The following is a 25,223-nucleotide window of genomic DNA, read 5'->3' as shown; positions in this document are numbered from 1 at the left end:
AGCGTTTTATCATATCTGTGATTGCCTAGCCAGAGCTGAACTTTTCACTTAACCACAGTTTTCATCGCTATGCTGGCAGTGAGTGTCCGACTCGAGCCTTTATTTTTGAATTGCCCCACCATACCCTGCCTGACTGCCTGTTTAGCTCATAAATTCATACAAATTACGGCCAGAATATAATTTACATTGCTGGAATTCTTACTAATTTGGTGATCATTTTGAATATAAACATCATATATTTTGCATTAGATTATGCAAATTTGAATAAAATGTTGCCTTGAGTAAATATATTTATCTTTATGCAAATATATGACTTATATTCAAAATATTCTGATCCTGAGAATCCAGCAATATCCAATTATATTATCTAACTTTAGTTTGAGGTATTATTTATTACAAAAAAAAAAAGTTAAGTATTCTGTTTTCACATCTCCTTGGGGCGGTTGGTGGGGAGGAGGACGACCGACCATCATTTACCCGTGAAAATATTTTTTTTTATTAACTGAAGATATTTGTTTCGCTTTCATAAATTCGCCTAAATTGCGGTCAGAATGTAATTTACATTGCTGGAATTCTTATAATTTATTGATCATTTGGTCTCAACATCATATATTTGCATTAGACATAGGCTACAAATGATTTTAATCTAGTCGTATATTATCTTTTGTGCAAATATATGACATTTATAAACTAAAACATTCCTAATCTTCAGGAATCAGCAATGTCAATTATATTATCTAACTTTAATCTGAGGTATTATTTAATACAAAATGTTAAAATTTATTTTTCACCCTCTCTTGAAGGACTGATTGGTGGGGGTAGAGGTTGGGACTGACGGGATTGAAGGAAGGCAAAGGTGGGGTACTTTGATTGACAGATGGTGTCTGAGGTTATTTTTTTTTATTAATGAGATATTTGTTTGACTCATAAATCATACAAATTACCCGGTCAGAATATAATTTACATTGCTGGAATTCTTTACTATTTGGTGATCATTTGAATATAAACATCATATATTTTGCATTGAACATACAAATTTTAGATAAATAATTTTTAATCTGAGTAAGTATATTTATCTTTTATTACCAAATATGTATTATTATATTCAAATATTCTCAATCTTCAAGGTCAGCAATGTCAGTGTATTATCTAACTTAGTTTGAGTATTATTTATTAAAAGATTTAGTGGTTTCCCAAAATTTCTCAGAAGAGGGACCAGCGGCAATTAACCAGTAGCCCAGGAGGGCAGAGTTGAGTCCATTATTTGAATGGACATTAACTTGTGACTGTATTTCTCTCCTATTTCTCTTAAAATTAATGGTATTGCATGTACCATATATACAGGTTGTACCTCTCTAGTCCGGCAACCTCGGGACCTGACCAGTGCCGGACCATGGAAATTCACCCTTTTCCTGGATAGATAGTGACTTGGCTTGGAAGCACTAGCACCACTTTCTCTGCTTCATGGTCTCTTTGAAGACATATTGAAGGGTTAAATGTCGTACAGTAGCTTCTCAAATTTCGCGAGTTTTTAATTTGATGTTTTCTATTTGAACACACACAAAAAACAACATGTTTAAAAATTTTGACAGCGGAAACTTGAATTTCGACGGGTTTAAACGGCCCACCAACGTTCAGACGACGTGCACAATCGTGTAAACAGCGTCATTTCTCTTATGTACAAAAGATTGCTTATTGTTTATTACTGAAAGTCTGTTTGATGGAATTAATGTTTATGTGTGCAAAATGAGCAATACAATTCATTAATAATACGTAGAATATTAAAACACGAGGAAATGAGACAGCATTGTTTTCGTTGATTACAAAACCAATGACTGACTGGTTCTACATATAAAACTGAAGAAAATAAAAACTTGGTTGTAGCTGTAGTAAAATTAATATGGTTGTTTTAAGTAATGTTATTTAATGTTAATAAATGGAACACTAGAAGTAGCTAACGATAAAGGTAAAAAAAAAAGAGAGATCGCGTATGTAAGTGCGTACACGTGAAAACATATCGTCATTACTTTACATAAGAATATGAAAGCAACACTTATTTACTGTTCATATATATTTTAATTAATGTTTCTGAATTTGTTTTTATTGAATTAATGTTTGTGTGTGCAAAATTAACAATACAATTTATTAATAATGAGGAGACGAGACGGCTGCCGGCATTGTTTATGTTAAAGCTTACAAAACCAGTGACTGATTGGTTCTACATACAGTTAACCCTCACTTTACGCGGTCCCACATTCCGCGTTTCCACGTTTACGCGGTCCCACATTCCGCGTTTCCACGTTTACGCGGTGCCCTGCCGGAACCCAGGATGCTCACATTCCGCGGTGCGTGTACCCCTTTACGCGGAGAGCGGCTGGCGAGCCGCGCCATTTTTGGATCCAAACCTCCCGCCATCCGCTATGTTGTGTAAGCTGCGCGAACATGGTGCGCACAAGGTCGCCCAGTCATCAAAACATTACCAGTTCTTCACCCCCCACCCACCACAGCCGGCCCAAGTCAGTGATAGTGATAATTATGGTGAGGATATGGACTTATATGGACTTTGGGGAGTTTGACAAAGAGGCCCTGCAAGCCTCTGTGGTGGATAGTGATACAATTGATACAAGTGACACAGGTGAGGGCCAATAATCTGCCCTCTGCCTCGGAACCAACCGCCCATCCCCGTGTGCCCAGCCATTTTTTCTACTAATGTAAGTGTTAAAAAATCTAATATTATTGATATTTCTCTTAATTATTAATTGTGTGTGCATACCATCATAAAGTTAAGATAATATTTTTACTACAACATAGTTGTGTGTCGTCAAAAAGTGGAGTTTGGGGATCGGCCCGGACTCCATTTCAATTAATCCCATATGTTATGTTATTCACTTTACGCGTTTCTCACTTTCCGCGGTACCCTCCGGGTTACATTAACCGCGTAAAGTGAGGGTTAACTGTATAAAACTGAAGAAAATAAGACCCTGATTGTAGCTGTAGTAAAATTAATGTAAAAAAAATTAATATGGTTGTTTGAAGTACCTGTAATGTTATTTAATGTTAATAAATGGAACAATATAAGTAGCTAACCATTAATGGTAAAAAAAAAGTGAGTGCGCGTATGTAAGTGCGCACATGTGAAAACATATCGTCATTACTCTACATAAGAATATGAAAGCAACACTTATTTACTGCTCATATATATTGAAGGGTTAAATGTTGTACTCTGTATAGACAAGCAGAGAGAGAGAGAGAGAGAGCAGCCGAACTGCCGGATGTAAACAAACCTTAATTTCCCGCGGCTTTTTGTTGTTTTTTTTACGGGGATTAGCCCACCCGGGCATAGGTCACCGACCCACATTGGGGCCTGAGGGGCAAAAATTTAATACTCCTGTAATAATAATAATAATTCAGATAAGTAAAAAAAAAAAAAAAATGCTGCCTATCTACCTATTGGACAAACTAAAATCGTTCCGGACCACGGGAGTTTCCCGACCACCGAATGCCGGACTAGAGAGGTACAACCTGTAATGACATTGTCTGGACTTTGTTCTGAGAACGCCTGGTGTTAGTTAACATGACAACATAGTGCTGTTATTGTTTTGATGATTTGCTTATGAACCACTGGGATATATCATGGGTAAAATTTTATTTTAAATACCATAGTATTTGGATGTTTAGATTCGAGATAGGCTATATTGGGTAAATTTTAAGTTTTGGTCATTTAGACTTATGTTTTTTTCTGATGGTTTTCGATGTGTTATGAACGATTTAGACCTTCATTTCTATCGGAAATCACCAGTTTTGAGTTACTACCCCCCTTTACCGGTGTATGTTATGCTAACCTTATAACTCATCATACCCTAACCTAATCTAACATATGATCTGTATTTTCTTATGCGATCAAAAATTGTTTTGTGACAGAAATCCTGTAAACATTATGTGTTTTATTGTTTAAAGTACTTAATCCCATAGTTAGAATCTTACGGTTCCCCAGATGACCAAAACCAAAGTAATACCAATTTGTTTGGAATGTTTATACAAGTACTATGAAATTTGTTGTAGGGGCAGCTAATATCCATTGAATTAGTTTATGTGCTTAGTAATATTTATACATTCAAAATAGTATTACTGTGTTGCACAGTAAAGCACAATTAATTATCTAATAATTATTTACAGAGCCGATCAGGCTAGAAGGTTGAACAACTGCAACTGGCTGCCTCCATCACGCTGGGAAGCTTGCCCCAACCAGTGACGTCACAACCAATCACAAAGCTTTTCACAGTCACGTGACTTTTTAGCAACTTTAACCGTTATTATTTTATGCTTTTTGGCCCAATTTATTTAAAAATATCATTACCATAGTGAATTTAAGCGTTTTCTATACCTATTGACCTGCCATCTTATGAAAAATTTTTGACCGTCAACTCGTCCATTCAGCATAGCTTAAACGCCATGTTTCTCTTTATGTCGTGGGGGGTGACTCAGCCACACCTGCTCACTTGGTGCACAGCACCATTCCTCTTACCACTCTTCCTTACTTGCCTCTGTCTAGTGGTAAAACTCCCTGTATATAAAACCCGCCTATGAGAAAAATTTATTAATTACAAAACCAGAGTTTGGTGACTTTGTATGGTTATATTGAGAGAATGTAAAACAAAAGTTTGGTAAACAGATAACTACGTATTTCAGGAAAATGGTAGAAGGGATAGAAAATGAAAAAGGAGATGGAAGGAATTGAGTAAAGGAAGCACCATAAGTTAGGGGGATGGACATCCAGGAAACAGTAGAATACATCTCCAGCTTTTGAAAGAAAGAAATGAGAGGGTTAGTGTAACAAGAGGGTCCCTTATGTCTCTCTCAGTGTAAAAATATATCCACTGTTGATCTTACTAGGTTCTGTCTGTAATTTTGTATGAAAAAGATTATACTACGGGTATTTTTTTTTTTTGTCCAACTAGATCCTGCCTGTGGAAATAGATGAGAAAGAACGTAATCGACTCTTGCAATCAGAAGAGTATCAGGTCAAGATGGAGGAGAGCCCCTTCCTTTATCTAACCTGTGACCTACCACAGCCTCCTCTCTTCAAGGATGAGAAAAAAGAAAACATCATCCCTCAGGTAAGGAAAACATTATTATTGTAATATAATGAGACAAAAGGAAAGGAGTGTATGAACTAGAAGGCCAAAGGGAGATACAATACTTTACTGAAACACATAGGAATTAATCTTCACACTTCCTCAGATCCTGAACCTATAAACAAAGTGTGCAAATAAATCACTGAAATCTGTTTTTGTTTTAAAGCTGCATTTTAGTACGTACACTGTGTCAAGAAGCAAAGATGAACCAATACCACACATGATCCACAGACATTATTCTTGTATTTCTAACATACCACCTCTTGCCCTCAACAATATACCTCCAAGACCAATCCATCTGTTTCTTAGTCTTCCCTTCACATTTATAACAACTGCAGCTATATGCTCCATGCACCTGCACCATCATAGTGCAGTTTCATCCATCCATTTCTTTTCTACTCCACATACACCCCTCATATCTTCATTCCCTACACAACCAATTTATATCAAAGAAAAATAAAGGAGATTCTACTACAAAACCATTTTTGTTAACAGTGGGATGGTGCTATGTTGGTGAGTTTATTTAAAGGCTCTTTTACAGTACAGTCAGTGTTGAACTCGTCAACGAAAAAAGTGGCGCCGCCAGAGTCAGCGTAATCGGCCGAGAAATTTGATGCTGTCAGCGTTGGCGGAAACGATTTCATAAATTGATGCCGTTAGCGTCGGCGTCAACACCTTGCGTCAACGAGTTTTCAGTGACATACAAATGCAACCCCGAAACGCGTATTCTCCTGTGTATGGGAGTAACATATGGAAAATCAAAAAATATTAATTCATTTTTAATCATTTATTATGATTTATATTATATCATTTTAATTATTCATTTGTTCCCCCGCAAGAATACTAGCATCTCAAAATGCTTGTCGCTCATTCTGCTGCACTTGGGCCTCGAGATGTCCTTGCCTATGGAGAACATGCGCTCCTCGGCAGCACTAGAGGGGATGGGGGTGTTGTATTTGATGAACAACTCCCTCATGGCCTTGTCGGTCGTCTTTATAAAAAGATAATTGAAAATCGAACTTGGAAAAATAAAAAAGAATTGAAGTTGACGAACAAATTGACACTTGACTCTCCGGTCGGGTGAAAAGTTGACTGCGTCACCTGTAACGTCACCTGCCCAAAAAAGTGATGGCGTCAGCGTTAACAAAAAGTTGACGGCGTTAAATTAATGGTGTCAACGTACAACACTGGGTACAGTACATACTTATATATTTGGGTTGAAGCAGCAGACTGGGTACAGTGCTCATCTCCCATCCTAAAGGTTGCTTTGTGTAAACCAAATTATTACATTAGATCTAAAATTTGTATGATCATCGTATTGTAAGAATTCCAGCAATGTAAATTATATTCTGGCCGGGTAATTTGTATGAATTTTATGAGCTAAATAAAAAATTATACTTCACCCGCCTATTTGAGTAGATGCACCGTGGAAAGTGAAAGTCCGGTTCTGGCGAGGTACCGCGTATATGAGAAATCTCGGAAAGTGAAACCGCGTAAAGAGGGGTAATACTGTATATGAACTAATTTTAATTAAATAAAATTTGCATATCGGTAATCTAGAGATATTGTGTTACAGGTGAGCTTGTATGTATTGCTTAGCAAGTTTGATGGGAAGACTGGGAAGGAGTACCAGACCTACAAAGAAAGTATTCTCAAGAGGTTCCAGTTGACAGGACTTCCTCCTTACCTCATCCTGTACCACAAAGTAAGTTTATCCAAGCCAAGATGTGATGAAGATTCAGAAGCTGTTTGGAAACATAAGTACAGTACAGTATAGTACATTATAGGTATAGATATAGATGAAGTGTACAACTACAGTGAGGACCTTTATGCAGATACTGTATAGAAATGCATTAATTCTGGAATAGAATGTATCCATACATGGTAGCTGGATCTGATCAACACCTCATTAAATCAATATCACAATATATTTTGATAAAATGATGTTATAAAGTGTAGTCTACCTCAGCACAAGAATATTCTCCCAAGTTCCCCTTTCATGAGTCCACACTGTGTGGCGCCATTTTCTGTGACACACCTCACATGCTATGATGCATTTGCTAATATTAAAGATAAAATATTGTATTGTAATTTTGTGCTACAATAGTTTTCTAAAGATGACACAATAATTCCATGTGTGAGAAGTCATATGGTTATAGTATACCATAGTGCTGGCTCCCTCTGCTAAAATGCCCCACTCACTAAGCCACCAAACCACTTAACCCTTTGACCGCGCCGTCCGATTTCAAGGTTGTTCCCGGAAAGTGTCATTAAGTCACCAAAAAATGAAAGTGCTGTTTTGAGCTTTTTTATTGCTTTTCTATAATGAAAAAAACTTGGTCTTTCCATATATGGCATTTATATTCCTTAGAAATGTTGTTATCTAGTGGAAAATCATGTTTTTACAGAAAAAAGGTAAAAAAAAATATATATATATCTCAGGTTTTCTTCAGGTAAAGTGGTTTGAGGAACTCAGATGTTGCCAAAATTGCCTCCAGAATGATAGATCATTGAGAAATGAAATGCCTTTCTGTCAATCTACTGGCTAAAGGTACTACATTCCTCCTCTGACATTTTGATTCCTTGAGAGAGTACCCATCCAACATGCCTACAATAACCTCCCTTCTATATTCCTTTTGGGCGAGTTTTTTGGTTGGATTCTGTATGTTATAACAAATATATAAGTTACTGCAAAATATTAATTTATTTCGCATATCACAGAAAATGGGAAGCGATAAGAACAGTGAAAAGTTGTCTTATTTCGCAATTTTTGTCTACATACAGGCTATTTCGTTACATAATAACTCCTCAAATATATATAACACGGTCTTTATTCATATTTTGACACCGGACTATGCCAAAAATGCCTGGGTTATGCAGAAACAATATTATAGCAAATCTTTATACAGGCAAACAGACGGAAAAACAGCGATCATATTATGAGATATAACCACCACTATTTGCTTATCTATATCAGTCTTTTATATATATTCTCATGCTTGAAACACTTACACTGCCTATCACCATAATAACAGATTAAAAATTACCTTCTTTATGTGGATTATGAACAGATATATGCCGCTGAAACAATTTTCTGGCAAATCTTTATACCGACAAACTGACGAAAAAATAGCGATCATATTTTTACATATAACCACCACTATTTGCTTATCCATATTGGTCTGTTATATATATTCACATGCTTGAAACACTTACACTGCCTATCACCATAATAAAAGAATAAAAAATACATTATTTATGTGAATGATGAACAAATATATGACGCTACGCTGGATCTGGAAATCTGTGAGTCATGTGGTTGCGTCAGCTAATGCGTCCTTGGGATATGTTTTGCCTAGCGGATACCAGATGGCAGCACAAACAGGGTGCATTTTTAACCCCAGGACGATCTTAGCCGCGCGCGGGAAATTCAGAATTTTCCCCTGTGGTTTTGGAGTAATGTCGCTTTGCGCGGTGAAATGTTTCGTTCTGTCAGGCGACTAAAGTCGCTTTGTGCGGTCAAAGGGTTAAAGCATCACATTTACTCATAAGCCAGTGAAATTATGGAGGATTTTAAAAAAAAGTTTTACTTGTTGCTGCAGGTATTCAGTACTATGTATGCTCAGGACTGCTGTATGGGTCAGAAGTGTGGACACTTTTAGCAGACACCAGAAAGAGGTTAGAAGCCTTTGGAACATGGTGTTACACTGATAGGAAAACAAATCAACAATTACCCAAGGTTGGCAGAACTTATGAGAAATTCTGTACTTAAGAACATAAGATAACACAAGAAAATAAGGAGTCTGCAATAGGCCGGTTGGCCTGTGCATGGCAGCTCATGTCGAGAGTTACTAACACTCTCTCTCATCCATGAATCTATTTAGCCTCCTTTTAAAATTTATAGAATAAGGAAAATGCAATACTTTGATCATAAAATTAGGGATGAGGGGTTAATAGCAGAAATGAAAACATTTAAAATGGAGGGCTGAAGTTGTCAAGCCTTAAATATAAGTATGGTACTTTTGATTGATTGATTTGTTAATGCAGAACCGTTGGTATACAACAAAAGTTTACAACTGACTGCTGCATTTATGTTGTTGATATACAATAAGAATAATGGTGGGTCTGCACAAATATACTACTATATATATTTCCTCTTTTACATATTGCTATGCTGAGGCATAATCTAGCATTAATATTTTTCTGTTCTAGGTGTTTTGATTATTTTCTTTTACAAGCAGCAGTTATTTTGGCAAGTTTTGGGAGATTCTTTATATATACAGTGGTCCCTCGGTTAACGAGCACAATCCGTTCCAGCAGGTTGCTCGTTAACCGAAAATCTCGTTAACGGAAACCATTGTTTCAATGGGTTTTTGGGTAATTGGTTCCAGCTCACCGAAAATTGCCTAAATTCAACAAAAATTTAGAAATGGACACTTACCTTGAGGTGTGTATGTAGAAGGCTCCTGGATGATGATGCTGATGTCAATTTGAAGTGGGAGGTGGAGGAGGAGAAGGGAGAAGAGAAGGAAGTGGAGGTGGAGGAGAAGCATTTTACTGCTTCTTGGAAGGTGAGTCACCTTCCATGAAAATGTCAGGAACCTCTGGACTGACAGATTCTCCACCATGAACATCCTCTCTCCTTCTTGAAGTGGAAGGCTGAGGGCTAGCATTATCCTCTCTCCTTCTTGAAGTGGAAGGCTGAGGGCTAGCATTATCCTCTCTCCTTCTTGAAGTGGAAGGCAGAGGGATAGCATCTTGTTCCCTCTGCCTTTTACTGAAGAAAGTGTCAATTGTGGTCTGTGGGGCATCTCTCCTCCTCAACATTAACTTATGTTTAAAGAAGGAGACCATTGAGTCCTCAACATGACACAAAGTTAGTTCATTTTTTTCCACTTCTGGGTGCTTTGAAGCCAGTTCCCTGAACTTCTCCCAGTGGTAAATCACATCTTTCAACTGTTAAGCTGACATATGGTCATCACTTTCAATTTCCTCCTCACCACTGTCAGCCTCTACCTGTAACATCTCATCCAGTTGTTTCAAGTCATCAGGAGTAAGTTCCTCCTCATGAGACATCACAAGCTGTTCGACATCATCCTCTTCCACTTCAAGGCCCAATGACTGACCAATGGACACAATCTCCTGGTCCAACTCTGTTTCTTCCTCAAATTCCTCAAAATCATGGACTACTGATGGTCACAGTGCTTTCCATGAAGAATTGAGGGATCTAGTGGAGACTTCTTGCCATGATGACACAATCAATTTTACAGCCTCCAGGATGTTGAATTGTGTCTTCCAGAACTGTTTCAGTGTTAGTTCAGGATCATTGGAAGTTGCCTGATGACACCTCCTAAACATTTTCTTCATGTACAACTTCTTGAAGTTGCTGATCACATTCTGGTCCATTGACTGTATGATTGATGTAGTGTTGGGAGGCAAAAACAACACTTTCACAAAGTCAAATTGATACTCCAAAGTTCTGGCAAGTTCAGGGTCATGCCCAGGGGCATTATCCATGAGGAGAAGAGCCTTTAAAGGGAGTTTATTGGTGGTTAGGTAGCTCTTGACAGAAGGGCAAAACACCTCAACAGCCCATTCATTAAAGAGCTGTCTTGTCACCCATGCCTTACGGTTGGACTTCCAATAAACTCCAAGCTTTGTTCTTACCACTTTCTGTTGCTTGAACACCCTGGGGTTTTCAGAGTGGTAGACAAGCATAGGCTTCAGTCGGAAATCCCCTGAAGCATTGGCACCAAGCAATAGAGTGAGACGGTCTTTCATGGGTTTATGCCCAGGTAAAGAGGCTTCATCTCTGGTGATGAATGTTCTTTTGGGCATCTTTTTCCAGAACAGCCCAGTTTCGTCCACATTGATCACTTGCTGTGGAAGATAATTTTCTTCTTCCATCAGTTCTTTAAATTCCACTAAAAACTTTGCTTCCCCTTCCTTATCAGCACTAGCAGCTTCACCATGCCTAACAACACTGAAAATGTCACTTCTTTTCTTAAATTTTTCGAACCAGCCTTTGCTGGCCTGAAAATCTTCAAATTCTGTGCCTGAAGAACCAGGTTGATCTGTCTTTAAATGTTTGTTAATCTCCCTGGCTCTTTCACAAATAAATTCAGTAGAAACTGAACACCTATCATCTGTTTTTCCCTAATCCAGAAGAGAAGTAACCTCTCTGTTTCTGCAATTAGGGATCTACTTTTAATCACTCTGGTAGATTTGTCTCCCACTTTCACTTCTTTAAATTTGTCTTTCTGTGCAAGAATTGTCGACACAGTTGATGTCGACATGCCATATTCTTTGCATAGCGCATTTGTTTTAATGCCTTGTTCATGTTTTTTTTATAATTTCCTGCTTGGTTTGGATTGAAATCGCTTTTCTTGATCTCTTAGGCCCCATGCTGGATTCAAACAATGTCAACACGTGATCTTATAGGTACTGTATAAACTTGCTGTAAATAAAGAATATTTTCTTTAAAATAACACTGCACTGTGCTATGTATTGTCAATATGTAAAATAAATTTCAAAATGACCAATAATTTGCTTGGAAACACAGAAAAAAAGCGTTTAGTTGAAGAGAGTCTCAAGCAAGATGTTACCTCCACTGAAAACAGAGAGAGACTAACGCTTGTTTGCTGTATTAAGAGGCTGGATGGCGCTCATAAAACTAGTCACTTTACCTTCAATTATGTTCAATAATTGTTAAAATGACTAAAAAATTTACTATTAAATTTTTAAAATTATTGAATAGTATAAACTTCTTGATATTTACTAAAATAGTAAGGAATTTAAGCCCTAGAACCGATTGCTGTATTGGCGAACTAATACTGCAGCTGGTTGACCGCCAAGTGCAAGCGAAAACTTGTTGAGGTCGGCTCGTAAGAAACTCGTTAACCAAGGGATTGCTCGTTAACTGAAGTTAAGAATCTTATGGGAGATAACTTGTTTACCGAAATGTCGTTAACCGAGGCGCTCGTTAACCGAGGGATCACTGTATTGATAATATTGATATATTTCCTATGTAAGAATTTTCTAGAATGTATTGCATAATTTTTTCTTATGATTTACGTATGTATTGTAAGCCTAAATCAGAGTAGAACATTCTAGAACTTTCCAAGCGTATATTACTTCAACCTGCAACGCCTGGATGGCTCTAGGATGCTCTAGGCATCTGAGGTATATAAGTACCAGCGAGGTGACTGGCAAACGATTCGCCCATTTCTGCTCACAGTGTGAAGTACAAACCTAGTGACAGAGGAAGATATTGTTGTTCAAGTATTGTGGAATTGTTGTGAGAAATATAAAGGGAAAAACTTAGGAATTGTACACTGGTAGTGTGCTGACTGTACGTATATACAGTATTCGAAGTGAGAAGTCCAGTGGTAAAGACATACCCTGTGAATTGTTTTGTGAAGATTTAGTGAATATTAAAGAAGACTATAGTTCATAAGTGTTTCTGTGACCCTGATGGAAATCTACCTGCCTGTTGTTTTCTGTTCACTGATACTGATCCTCGGAAATTACCGGAGACTGGCGGGACAGCCAGTGGTAATCCGACACTTGTGATGTATCTGCTATTTCTGTATATACGACTTGGGCCACTGGTAACCAGCGGTGGAAGCTGGTAAATGGTGAAAGGAGGGTTGTAATGCTGGTGTCAGGAGTGGGACAGCCTAGCAGTGAGATATTAGTCAAGATGCAAGGTGACGGTGTCCAGACCAGAAGCCAGGCCAGGCAAGGGGAGATTTCCGTGGCTGATCTGATGCAATTCTTGCATGCACAATGAGAACAGAAGGAGCAGCAGACAGCTTTATAAGAACAGCTCGAATCACAATGAGAAGAACAGAAGGAGCAACAAACAAGGTTGCAATAACAGCTACAATCATGACAAGAAGAACAGAAACAACTACTGCAAGAACAACGAGAAGAGCAGAAACATGAAAATGTGCAGCTGCAAGTGAAAATACAGGAACAACTGTAGGAACAGAGAGAAGGACAAAAGCAACAACTACAGCAGCTGCAGGAAGAGATCAACAAGAAAATTAATGAATAGGATGAGGCTCTGCGAGTGATGTGTAACAGATGGGATGACTCGTTTCATGAGGTGCAAGTTGAACTAGAAGCAACAAAAGGTGTAGTGGATGAAAAATTGAGGCAGCACAAAGAGTGGTGAGATGACTGAGGCACACGAAGAGATAAAGAAAGTCAGTAGCAGGATTGAAGTTGTGGAGAATTGTCTAACAGCTGGATATCAGCCACGATCTAGTGACTCCTATAATTGTGACGGTGTGCCTGAAATATCTTTTGTGCACGCTCCAAGTGGAATGCATAATGTTGAAAATTATGGAAAATACGATGAGAGTGTGGAAAAAGGAAGTGATGGGCTGAATTACATAGCACCTGAGTTCAGACCCCGATCTATGTCAAGTGAAGTGGGGAACTATCCAATAGAGCCGGTGAAGAAGAAACCACAGGAATTCGATGGCAAGTACAGTTTGAATTCTTTGCTGAACAAAACGGGTGGACGACAAGCAGTGTGCAGTACAATTAGCCACAAGTCTAATGGGCATGGCTATGGAGGTTCTCAGCCATTTGACAGAATAAGAGCATAGCAGTTACATGTCACTGGTAAAGGTATTGGAAGGAAGGTATGGAACCAAGCACCAGAAAGAGGTTTATAGAGCCAGATACTGCACTCGTACCCGTAATCGAGGTGAAACACTGCAACAGCTTGTTCAAGACCTGTAAAGTATGGCTCATAGGACACACGCTGGAGCATCACCTGTCCTGTTAGCCATGTTATTGAGGACAGCACGCAGCTCAAGATTAAGGTGAAGCTGTCCCAACCTGTAACTCTACAGGAAGCTTTGGCTAGAGCCCTGGAGTTTGAATATTATGTGAGGTCAAGTTTACCAAGCTTCAGACGGAGTCTAGCGCTGGGTTTAAAGCACGAAAGGGACAAGTACAAGAGACAGAGAGATTTAAAGGAACCTGCTGGTATTGTGAAAAAATTGGGCATGAACAAGAGGACTGTTACAAGTATAAACGAGAGCGGGAGCAGGGCAATACAGAGAAGAACATGGAGAAGAGAGGATGTTGGACGAGTGGAGCAGGTGGACACCAAGACTAAGTGCCCACAGAATTCCAAGAGAGGAAAGAAGATCAGCCCGCTAAGACGGGAAACTAGAGATGGCTGGTGCTGAGGGGCAACGACCAGCCTGTCTCAACAGAGCCCCACTATTTACAAAATGTAACCGAGTCACTGTAAGCAGTATCCAGATTGAAGGTGAGATCGATGGTGAGGACTGAAGTGGTTAGTCATCCAAAACTACCTGAGACGGTGCAGCAGCTGTGTGGGATAACTGGACACTACGCAGTACTAAAGCGACCAGTGGATATCAGCATCAAGCTAGGAGGGGAAGAAGAAACCCTACAGGTTTATGTAGTGGATATTGAAGACCTTTGCATCCTGGGCCTGGACTACGTCCTACCTCACAGTGTCAACTGGACCTTGGCTCGGTGCAGTTAGAAATTAAAAGAAAGTGGGTATCGCTGAGGACTGTGAGGTATGCAAATGCTAAGGTTACAGCTAGGTGGTCAGTAGTTATTCCCCCAAGATCAGAGATACTGTTGCCGTGCAAGGTGAATGTTGCCTTGCAAACCTGTCTGGGAGTGGTGGAGCCTGATGAGCAGTGTGGAGTAGAAGGTGGAGTGATAGTGGGGAGAACTTGACCCATCTGCAGAGGAAGCACCTGTAATTGTGGCCAATTTCTCTCTCCGACCAAAGAAAATACAGCAGGGAATGGCCAGGACCTGCAAGAGGAGTGTGGTCAAGCAGGAAAATGGTCTGCCAGACCATTTGCAGTTATTTCACAGGAGTTCCCAGTGCCTTGACGAGGCTCAAGTGACACAAATGAAACAGTTGTTATTGAAGTATGCAGACGTCTTCTCTGCAGAGGACCAAGACCTGGGTTGTATAGAATTGGTACAGCATCACATCGACACTGGGGATCACCGCCCGATCAAGCAGCCACCTTGGAAGATAGCACCATCTCATCGCCAGGAAATGGAGAAGGTCATAGGGGCCTTATTCACCAAGGTCTGGTCGAAAAGTCCAGCAGTCCGTGGGCGTCAGGAGTCGTCCTAGTGGGGAAGAAGGTTGGACCAATGCGGTGCTGTGTGGACTACCGTGCCCTCATGACGTGACGGTGAAGGACTCCTACCTCTTGCCAAGAATTGATGACTCACTGGATGCTCTGACAGGTGCTAAGTGGTTCTCAACACTTGACATGAAGTCTGGATATCATTAGGTGAAGATAGCTGAGGAAGACAAGGAAAAAACAGTATTTTCATATGGGCAGTTCAAAGTTATGCCATTCGGCCTGTGTAATGCACCAGCTATCTTTGAATGCCTCATGGAAAGGTTTCTGGAAGACTGCTCTCATATATCTGGACGACGTGATTGTCTTTGGCAAAACTTTTGAGCAGGAACTGGGGAGGCTGTCGGAGTGTTTGGCCGGTTCCGGGCTGCACACCTTAAACTGAGCCCAAAGAAATGTTACTTGTTCAAGAAGTAAGTTCAATATCTGGGACTTACAGTTAGTGAAGACGGAGTATGCACAGACCCAGAGAAGGTGGCCAGTGCCAACTTGTATAAGGGAGCTGCGTAGTTTCCTTGGCCTTTGTACCAACTACCATCGATTTGTTAAGAACTTCACCACGGTCGCAGCACTGTTGCACAGCTGACTAAGAAGGGGCAGAAGTTTGTGTGGACTACTGAGAGTCAAGGCTCCTTCAACAAGTTAAAGGATGCCTTGGCCTGCTCCCTGGTGCTCCTGTATCTGGACCCAACTCAACCATTCATCTTGGACTGTGATGCTAGTGATGATGGCATCGGTTGGGTGCTGTCCAGGAAGAAGGATGACATCAAGTACGTAGTGGCATACTACAGCAAGAAGTTAAGCCATCCAGAGAGAAATTATTGTGTGACCAGAAAGGAACTCTTGGCTGTGGTAAAGAGCTTAGACTTTTTCCATCCCTACCTGTATGGATCTAACCTCACCATCCGGACTGACCACACAGCATTATGGTGGCTTAAGACTGTGAAGAACCCAGAAGGACAAGTGGGTCAGCACAATTGTACCATCCAATACAGGCCTGGGCAGATACATGGGAACTGTCTGAGCTGACGACTGTGTGATTCTGATTGTCATCAGTGTTGCCGGAGAGAGGCACTTTCCAAGAATGTAGTTGTACTACAGTGAAGGAAGATCCAGCTATTGCCGAGGAAGACCAAGACCTGCGACCAGTGGTCGAGTGGATGAGCCAGAGCTCAGTGAGGCCAGCATGGGAGATGATCTCTGGAGCAAGTCCTACCACTAAAAACTACTGGGCTCAATGGAATGATGCTTTTTGGCTGACGGATGGTCTGTTGCAGCACCAGTGGGTGATTACAGATGGCCTGAACAGGTACTGGCAGACAGTGAAGAAGACCCTGAGTTGCCTGCGGCAAAGGTTTTACTGGGTTGGCATGCATAAGGATGTGGAAGAATGCAAAGTCTGCTGTGCCAAGATGGGACCAAAGCTACACATGCGTGCTCCACTGCAGTTGTACTATGCTGGCACTCCAATGGAGAGGGTCGCAGTGGATATTGCAGGACCTCTGCCACTCACTGTAGATAGGATAAGGTACATCTCTTTTGTCAGGGATTACTTCACTAAGTCGCCAGAATCATATGCCATCCCAAATCAGGAAGCCACAACTATTGCCAGGGTGCTGGTTGACCAGTTCTTTTGCCTGTTTGGTGTGCCCCACGAGTTACACTCGGACCAGGGCAGAAACTTTGAGTCAGTTGTGTTCAGCGAATGCTGTAAACAGTTGGGCATAAGGAAGACTAGGACCACTCCACTTCGGCCATAGTCAGATGGAATGGTGGATAAATTTAAATGGACCTTGGGACAAAAACTGGCCAAGTACTGTGCTGAGGGGCAAAAGGAATGGGACCTGAAGCTGCCTGCTCTGCTGATGGCATATTGGTCGGCTGCCCACGAGTCAACTGGATACACTGACAAAATTGATGCTGGGTCACGAACTGCGGCTGCCAGTGGACCTGCTGACAGGAAGACCTACTGATGAAGACCTTCCTGAAGAAACCGTCAGTTATGTCAAAAGCCTCCAAGAAAGGTTGATGGAGGTCCACCGAGTTCAAGGAGCTCTGGAGTTCACAGGTGAAGTGATGAAGCGCAACCATGATGTCAGAGCAAACCAGGTCTGTTACAAGGACGGTGATAAGGTCTGGCAATATAACCCTCTGCGGAAGAAGGGTCCATGGGAAGGATCATACATTGTAGTGGAACGCCTTTCAGATGTGATCTACCGGATCACGGGAAGAAGGAAGGCTCAGCCGAAGGTAGTCCACGTCATTCGTCTGTGGCACTATCTTGGGCCAGAGCAGTATACCTGGGAAGACTTAGAGGAGCAGTCACCAATCACCGATGAGGACCAAACCAGTGATCCTGGAGGAACTCAGGGCTGTACCAATCCGGGGAACCTGACCATAGACCAGGAAAAGGAACACTGTTCCCTCTTAAGGATTCCCTCTTAAGGATAGTTGGATGTGACAGGAGAGGGGGTCCACTCCGAGAATGTGACTGAGGTTTCTGCACAAAGAGAGGACTCAGAAGACATACCAGTACATCGGCAGAAAAAGAGGGGACTTACCAAGTTTCAGGATTATTATGTTTACAGTAATATCTCCGTTAGCCAGAATCCCTAAAACCAGGAAATCTCCGATAGCCGGAATTGAAATTTTCTCGGAAAATCGTTCCTAAAGCCTGAGTTTTCCATAAATTTATGGTTTTAGGAACGATTCTCTGAGGGGCATATTTTCTGGAAAATTTTAACTGTACCCAGAAAATTGTGGGGATGGGTGAATTCTTCCGGGTTTGAGAGATGAAAATCAGGGGCACTTTCTGGAAATTCCGAGAAAAATTTGGTGCCCAGAAAATTCCGGGGATGGGGGATATTTTTCCGGCTTTGAGGGAGTCATCTCCTTACCCTGAAGTCTCTCATTCCTGGAAGTGCTCTGCACCAATTGTTCCGGCTAACGGAGATATCACTGTAATACCCTACAATCTTATTTATTAAGTGCTGATAGATAAAAACTTTTATTTATTAAGGGGTGATAAATTCAATACAGTACAGTAAAGCCTCGAATAACGACGACAATAATAATGAGATGCGGTCCAAAGTGTGACCTTTTCATATCTTTTGTGTGGCTTTTTCCCTCTTTTCCCCCAAAACAATAAAATTAATGAAAATTACAAACTATATTCTTTAAATAATGTTTATGAATGCTCCTTATACAATATAAATCAATAATAATTCTATGGTCACACAATAGGAGATGGGACGCTATTGTTTTTGTCAGTGTTTACACCCAGGACGATGGTTCTACATAAGAAACTGAAGAAAAGAAGATCCTGGTTGTAGCTGTAGTAAAATTAATGTAAAAAAAAAAATATTTGTTTTAAGTAATGTTAATAAATGGAGCAATAGAAGTAGCTAACCACTAATGGTAAAGAAAAAAAGCGAGACATATTGGGAATGCCAACGTATGTAAGTGCGTACATGTGAAAACATATCGTCATTTCTCTACATAAGAATATGAAAGCAAAACTTTCTACTGTTTGTGTATGTTTTAAATGATACTTATTAATGTAAAACAAGAATTCTATTCACCAATGGTGGTAAAGTCTAAAACATAAGGACAGCCAATGTTGTTGTGAGTTTTTACTCGGATGACGAATTCATCAGGTTCAACTCTGGCTGAAGCTGTAGGTTTCCATAAAGAAGCCATAGGTGTTGTTGAAACTGTTACTGAACCTGAAGTTGTTGCTGAGGCTGCTTATGATGCTGAATTTGATGGTGTGGCTGAAGTTGATGATTTAGGCCTTCAAATAATAAAGCTGTCAAAAGAACCTTGCACAGCTGCTTTCTTTTCTCATTATACATCTTTATGTAGACGTTATTTGTGTTTATTTAAATTTTAATGCTTTGTTTTGTTCATGGATCCACTTCAGAAAATATGTTCATTGCTTGCTCCAATAATCTCCACAGACCTCTCACCCTTTTCATATCGTTTTAACACATCTAGTTTCTCGGCTAAGCTTATACACTTTCTATTAGCTTCTGAACCAGCACTACCATCACTTGCTCTCCTGCTCATGTTGAATAGGGAAGCAAAAATGCCATAAGAAACCTGAGAAAGTTTTTCTTCTTTTCCGGTTCAGATGCATGAAAACAAAAGGCCCGCCAAGCTGCGACTGTTTATGCTAGTGATGCTGGCTTCACCACTCATAAGTCCGGCAGTCTGCGCAAGTAATAATAATAATAATAATTCATATTAGGATTTAGTTATTATTTATATGAAAATGTAATGTTATTTTATATTTTAATCTATTTTATTCGTAAACACGAAGAAAATTTTGGTGTAAATTGAATTGGGTCCTAAATTAACCAGGGTCTTAAATATGAATCGTTGTTATCGGTGGCTTTCCTGTACTAATTCACTAAGTACTGAAGACATGTTGTGGTAAGCATGAGTGGTAAGTGGTGAGGGAGATAGGCCTATCAGCTGTTTGCTCTTTGTAAGCAATTGACTCATGGTGTTGAGTGTGGGATTCTTTTGGGGGGAAATTTGATTATTTTACAATAATATTTTATCAAACTGGCTCAAAATGAACCTAAATGATATGAGAATTATGGTTATAATTGCATAAAAACATGTTAAAGAGATCTTGGTGGAGGGAGCCACCCATGTGTGCAACCCCCATCTGCGTGCTGCTTCCAGATCTCTTTATTCTTAAGGAAAATTCTGAGGTTACTTACATATAATACTCTATAGTACATAATACTCATCTCGTTGAAAACAGTTGTCGACAGCCAGACTTAATCTAATTTTCAGTCCAGAGATTTCTTTCTCATATTTTTTTTTTTATTGTTGATGTACTGTAATAGTATTTTACTAACATTATTATGCACTTGAAGACCTGAATGTTTGAAGTACAGTAATAACATTATAACAACAACTGAATTTCTTGAAACAGTTCAGAAAATCAGTGTTATCTTCTCCTCTCTTCATAGATTTGCCTTGTTCGAACTTTTGCATTTTCCGGACTGGGGACTGCCCCAATTAGTTCAGTGTATCGAAGTTTTATTGTACAGTACTTATATTTCTAAACAAAGTTCTTGAGTTTTAGGACTTCATGATATTAAACTTTTACAATATTTTAAAGTTTAAAAAGTACAGGTATTTGTATTCATGACATATAGAAAAATGCATTAATTAATAAGTTGATAAATGGAAGTATATCTTAGGACAGTAACATTTATCTGCACCTCACTTGAACTTGTATGATAATTAATGGTATTAATAAATACAGAGATTCACAAAGAACACATTCTACATTGAGAAAAACCCAACGATCGTCAACTTCCCAGTGAAGAATATTGACTTGTCGGAGTACTTAACTGAAGAGGTAAGTGGATCGTCTACTGGCCATATTTGGTAATGCAACTTAAACAATACTGGTTATATTTTTGGTTAGCCTTTCCATAGAGATTGAGTTCAGTTTAAGTTGTACTGTGTCCCTTCACACATACAGTACTGCTTCATTGTTTCCCCTTTTCCTGTGTGATTTTATCAAGATTTATCCTGTCCACATTTCCATTGTGGATCTACATGAAACATCACAATGTGTATAATAAGGTAAATTGTCCCACTACATATGGATATATTTATCTATGATTCATCTACCATACAGTATACAGTTGTACCCCACTTAACGCGGTCAATTGAACCCAGAGGGTCCCGCGTTAAGTGAAAACCGCGTTAAGTGAATAACAGAACATATGGGATTAATTCCAATAGAACCCAGCCCGACCCCCAAACTCCACTTTTTGACGACAAATAACTATGTTGTAGTAAAAATTCTATCTTAACTTTATGGTGGCATGAAAAACAAGTAATATAGAAGAGGTTAGGTTAGGAAAGATAAAGGTTAACATAGGAAAAATAAAGAATAGGTTAAAAAACGAAAATTTTTAAGGAACACTCACGGTAGTAGAAGAGATGGGTCGGCATACGGGGATGGAGGCTGGTTCCGAGGCAGAGGGCAGATTACTGCCCCTCAGGTGAATCACCATTACTAGGTGAATCACCATTACTAGGTGAATCAATATCACTGTCACTTACAGTTGTCATGGCTTCCCTGACAAATCCCTCAAAATCACCTTCACTATCACTATCACTGCCTTGGGCTGGCTGTGGTGGGTTGCGGGCGAAGAACTCGGTTATGCTTTTCTGACGGCTGGCTTTGATGTTGTCGTGATACACCTTGATGTACGGCTCCATAGCCTGCACCAGTCGGTTATGGAAGACGTCATGGCGTTCATCGTCAGTGTCGCGGGAAACAATGGACTTAATTTTTTCTGTTAACTCTATGACACACTTAATATCACTATGACTTAAACTAGGTTCTTCGGAGAATGACGCACCTTCTTCCTCCTCTTCACTGGCGGGTTCTTCTTCCAACATCTCGTCGGCAGTCACTTCAGGATCTCTGATCACCTCCATGATGTCTTCGTTGGTGGTCTCGGAGAAGCCTTCAGCTGTAACAGTCTGCGCAGCTTCTCTGGCAAGGTCCACTGCTACTGCAACAGTCTGAACCTCACCAGTAACAGATTGACTCCTCCTCTCACCTGGTATGCCATGCAACACATGTCTCCATGCGTGACGAATCGTAGCAGTAGACAGCAGATCCCATGCCTCCACCAAGAAGTCTACAGCTTGTTTGACGTTAAACTTCTTCCAAAATTGTTTGACGAGAACTTCTTGAGTCGCCGCCTCTTGTTCCTTGTCCTCGTCGCTTTTACTCTCGCTGTCGGTGTCACCCAGCTTACGCAACTCATCCTTGGTGTTGGTAGAGTCGTTCAGGAGCTTGAATTTCTTTGCCGAGTATGCAGCTTTAACGTTGCAGATTAACTCCTGGTCCATAGGCTGGATTAATGACGTGGTGTTGGGAGGAAGGAAGACCACTTTTACGTTGGGGTGACGATCCATTAGTAGGGGCGAGTGTCCAGGTGCGTTGTCAAGGAGCAACAAAATGTTGAATGGAACATTCTGTTGCTCGCAGAATTTCTGCACGTCAGGAACAAAAAAGTTGTCAAACCAGAAGAGGGACAGAGAAGAGGACATCCACGCCTTACGTGCGGTTAGCCAGTGGACATTAAGCTTGTTCATGTCCATATTCTTGTAGGCGTGCGGCTTGCGGGCTTTGTGAATCACCGATAACTTTGGTTTACAGGTACCGGAGGCATTGGTGGTAAACAGGACGGTGATGCGTTCCTTCTGCATCTTCCGGCCCCTTACCTTGCTCGCAGACTGGACAACGAAGGTCTTGGAAGGTAACTTTTTCCAGAAAAGACCAGATTCGTCCATGTTAAACACCTGGTCGTCAGTGTACTGTCCTTCCTCCATAATCTCACGTAAAAACGGAGGAAAATCTCTAGCCGCCGCACGGTCAGCACTCGCTTCCTCACCAACAATGCTGATATTGGTGACCTTGTTCCTCCTCTTAAACCTATGCAGCCAACCATGGGAAGCATTGAAGGGTTTGGGCTCTGCAATTCCCATTTTACGTGTCACTGCTGCGTATAGCTCACGTGCGTACTCCTGCACTGAGCGCGTGTCCACCGCCATGTTGCGTCGCGCCTGACGCACCAAATAACTCACCAGCAAAGTTTCCACTTTTGCCAGCACCCTGTTCTGGCAATACCTGATAGCTGAAGCACCTGCAGACTTTGTGAGCTTCATGTGCTCCTTTATCTTGGCAGCATCCTTCTTGATCGTACGAATCGTAGATTCGTTGACGCCATGCTGGCGCGCGAGATCAACTTGGCGTCTTCCTTTCTCCAAATCTTGAACAATTTGGTACTTCAGCTCGTAGCTTAATGAACGTCGTGTCTTCTTTGGTTTAGTGCCGCTGGGTCCAGGTAAGGAAAGGTTTCTCTCTGGGGGTGGTGGTCCGGCGGAAGCCATTTTACGGAACAATGGATGCGCGTTAACACGGCGTGGCCTTGAGGGATGAAACTGCCGCGGCTAGGTCAAGCGTCGTCTCTCCTCCCTCCCTCCCTCCCTCCCCGGGGTAGTCACGTCATAATACTTTAAGCCAATTACAGCTAGCAGCAGAGGGGGGTAGGGCTGCATGGCCAATCACAGTCCGAGACGTCATATGACGTCAGTGATAACGCAACAAAGACACACACTGCGCAACCTTACCGCGCCGCTTGCCCAAGCGGAGGGAGGAGGAGGGAGAGGCAGGCAGGCAGGCGGGAGGGCGGGCGGGCGGGTGGCGCGTGGTCAAAATCTAAAAATAGCATCCGAGCCGGACACTCACCGCGTTGCTGTGGAAAAATCCGCGTTAAGTGAAAGTTCAGCTTTGGCAAGGCACCGCGTATATGCGAAAACGCGTTAAGTGAAAGCGCGTTAAGCGGGGTAATACTGTAGTATAGTATAGTGAAAATACTGTAGTTGACAAGAGTTATACATACAACAGTTGACAAGTGTTATACATACAGCAGTTGACAATTGTTATACATACAACAGTTGACAAGTGTTATACAGTAAACCCCCGCTTTACGCGGTTTCACTTTACGCGTTTCCACGTTTACGCGGTACCCTGCCAAAACCGGAATGCTCACTTTCCGCGGTGTGTGTACCCTTTTACGCGGAGAGCGGCGCGAGCAGGGTGCGTACAAGGTCGCCCAACCATCAAAACATTACCGAGTTCTTCACCCGCCACCCACCACAGCCGGCCCAAGTCAGTGATAGTGATAATGATAGTGAGGATATGGACTTATATGGACTTTGAGGGGTTTGACAAAGAGGCCCTGCAAGCCTCTGTGGTGGATAGTGATACAATTGATACAAGTGATACAGGTGAGGGCCAATAATCTGCCCTCTGCCTCGGAACCAACCCCCCATCCCCGTGTGCCCAGCCATCTTTTCTACTAATGTAAGTGTTAAAAAGTCTAATATTATTGATATTTCTCTTAATTATTAATTGTGTGTGCATACCATCATAAAATTAAGAAGTTATTTTTACTACAACATAGGTATTGTGTCTGAAAAAGTGGAGTTTGGGGGTCGGCCCGGTCTCTATTTCAATTAATCCCATATGTTATGTTGTTCACTTTACGCATTTCTCACTTTACGCGGGCCGCCGTGGGTTGAATTAACTGCGCAAAGTGAGGGTTCACTGTAATGCAAAAAAAATACACGATTTATAAAATTATCAATACGTGTTTCATTGTACAATAATCGTATTGACTATAAATATTCAATAAAACTAACAAAACAATTATGAAGAGGGTGATGCAGATCAGCTACTAGGTACCTCTTCAAATTTCAGGAATATTAGTTCGATTTCTCGCCACCACACTCCATCGTGAGCTGCAATAAAAGGTCCTTCGCATTTAAAAATACAGTTTTCAACACGAGAACCCTCTTCAAGGGAAGATGTTGTTTAATAATACTGGCGTAAGGCATTCACCCTCACAGGTCCCTGCAATTGGCTTGAACCCTCAGGCTGGAAACACTCATGACATTGTTACAATGGCTTATGTTTAAGACACTCAGGACACTGATAGCTTGGTGGAAACTCTTGGGTGGGACACTGTCCTTATCGCAGCAGACAGGACCGTTTGTCTCTTAACTGAAACTTCATACATATTTTCTTTAAAACAAGACATAATGGACAATATAAATCATCTGTTTCTCACCATTTGCAACTCAAACTGTATTTTGCTAGATATCACTTAGCTCACAACGCATGTCAGTAGATCTGAACTAAAGACACAGGTTGTCACAAATGCAAGAAATCAATATCAACTTAATGTAAAATAATATTGAAATACCCTTAATCTTAGTAATAAGCTAGAAATTGACAAATCTGTTTACCGGGTATGTACACCCACTAAAATATTATTCGGCACCTGTGTCATATTGTATCACGTCGTAA

General features: G+C 40.8%; 1 protein-coding gene across 2 annotated transcripts in view; it reads left to right on the top strand.

Annotated features, from left to right (window-relative positions):
* The window catches only part of LOC121877255 (U4/U6.U5 tri-snRNP-associated protein 2-like), a 163,590-nt gene that overhangs the window by 104,878 nt on the left and 33,489 nt on the right, over positions 1-25,223 (top strand). The window contains exons 7-9 of one of the 2 annotated variants that reach the window (XM_042382906.1): positions 4,959-5,117; positions 6,712-6,840; positions 20,586-20,681. In XM_042382906.1, coding sequence (XP_042238840.1) covers positions 4,959-5,117; positions 6,712-6,840; positions 20,586-20,681 — 384 coding nt within the window. Of the gene's footprint in view, positions 1-4,958; positions 5,118-6,711; positions 6,841-20,286; positions 20,413-20,585; positions 20,682-25,223 lie in introns of those variants that run through there. The other variant, XM_042382907.1, reaches the window with a different exon arrangement.

This window comes from Homarus americanus, unplaced genomic scaffold (genome assembly GCF_018991925.1).
Source record: "Homarus americanus isolate GMGI-L3 unplaced genomic scaffold, GMGI_Hamer_2.0 scaffold367, whole genome shotgun sequence".
NCBI classification, from domain to species: domain Eukaryota; kingdom Metazoa; phylum Arthropoda; class Malacostraca; order Decapoda; family Nephropidae; genus Homarus; species Homarus americanus.
This window is presented reverse-complemented; position numbering and strand designations above follow the sequence as displayed.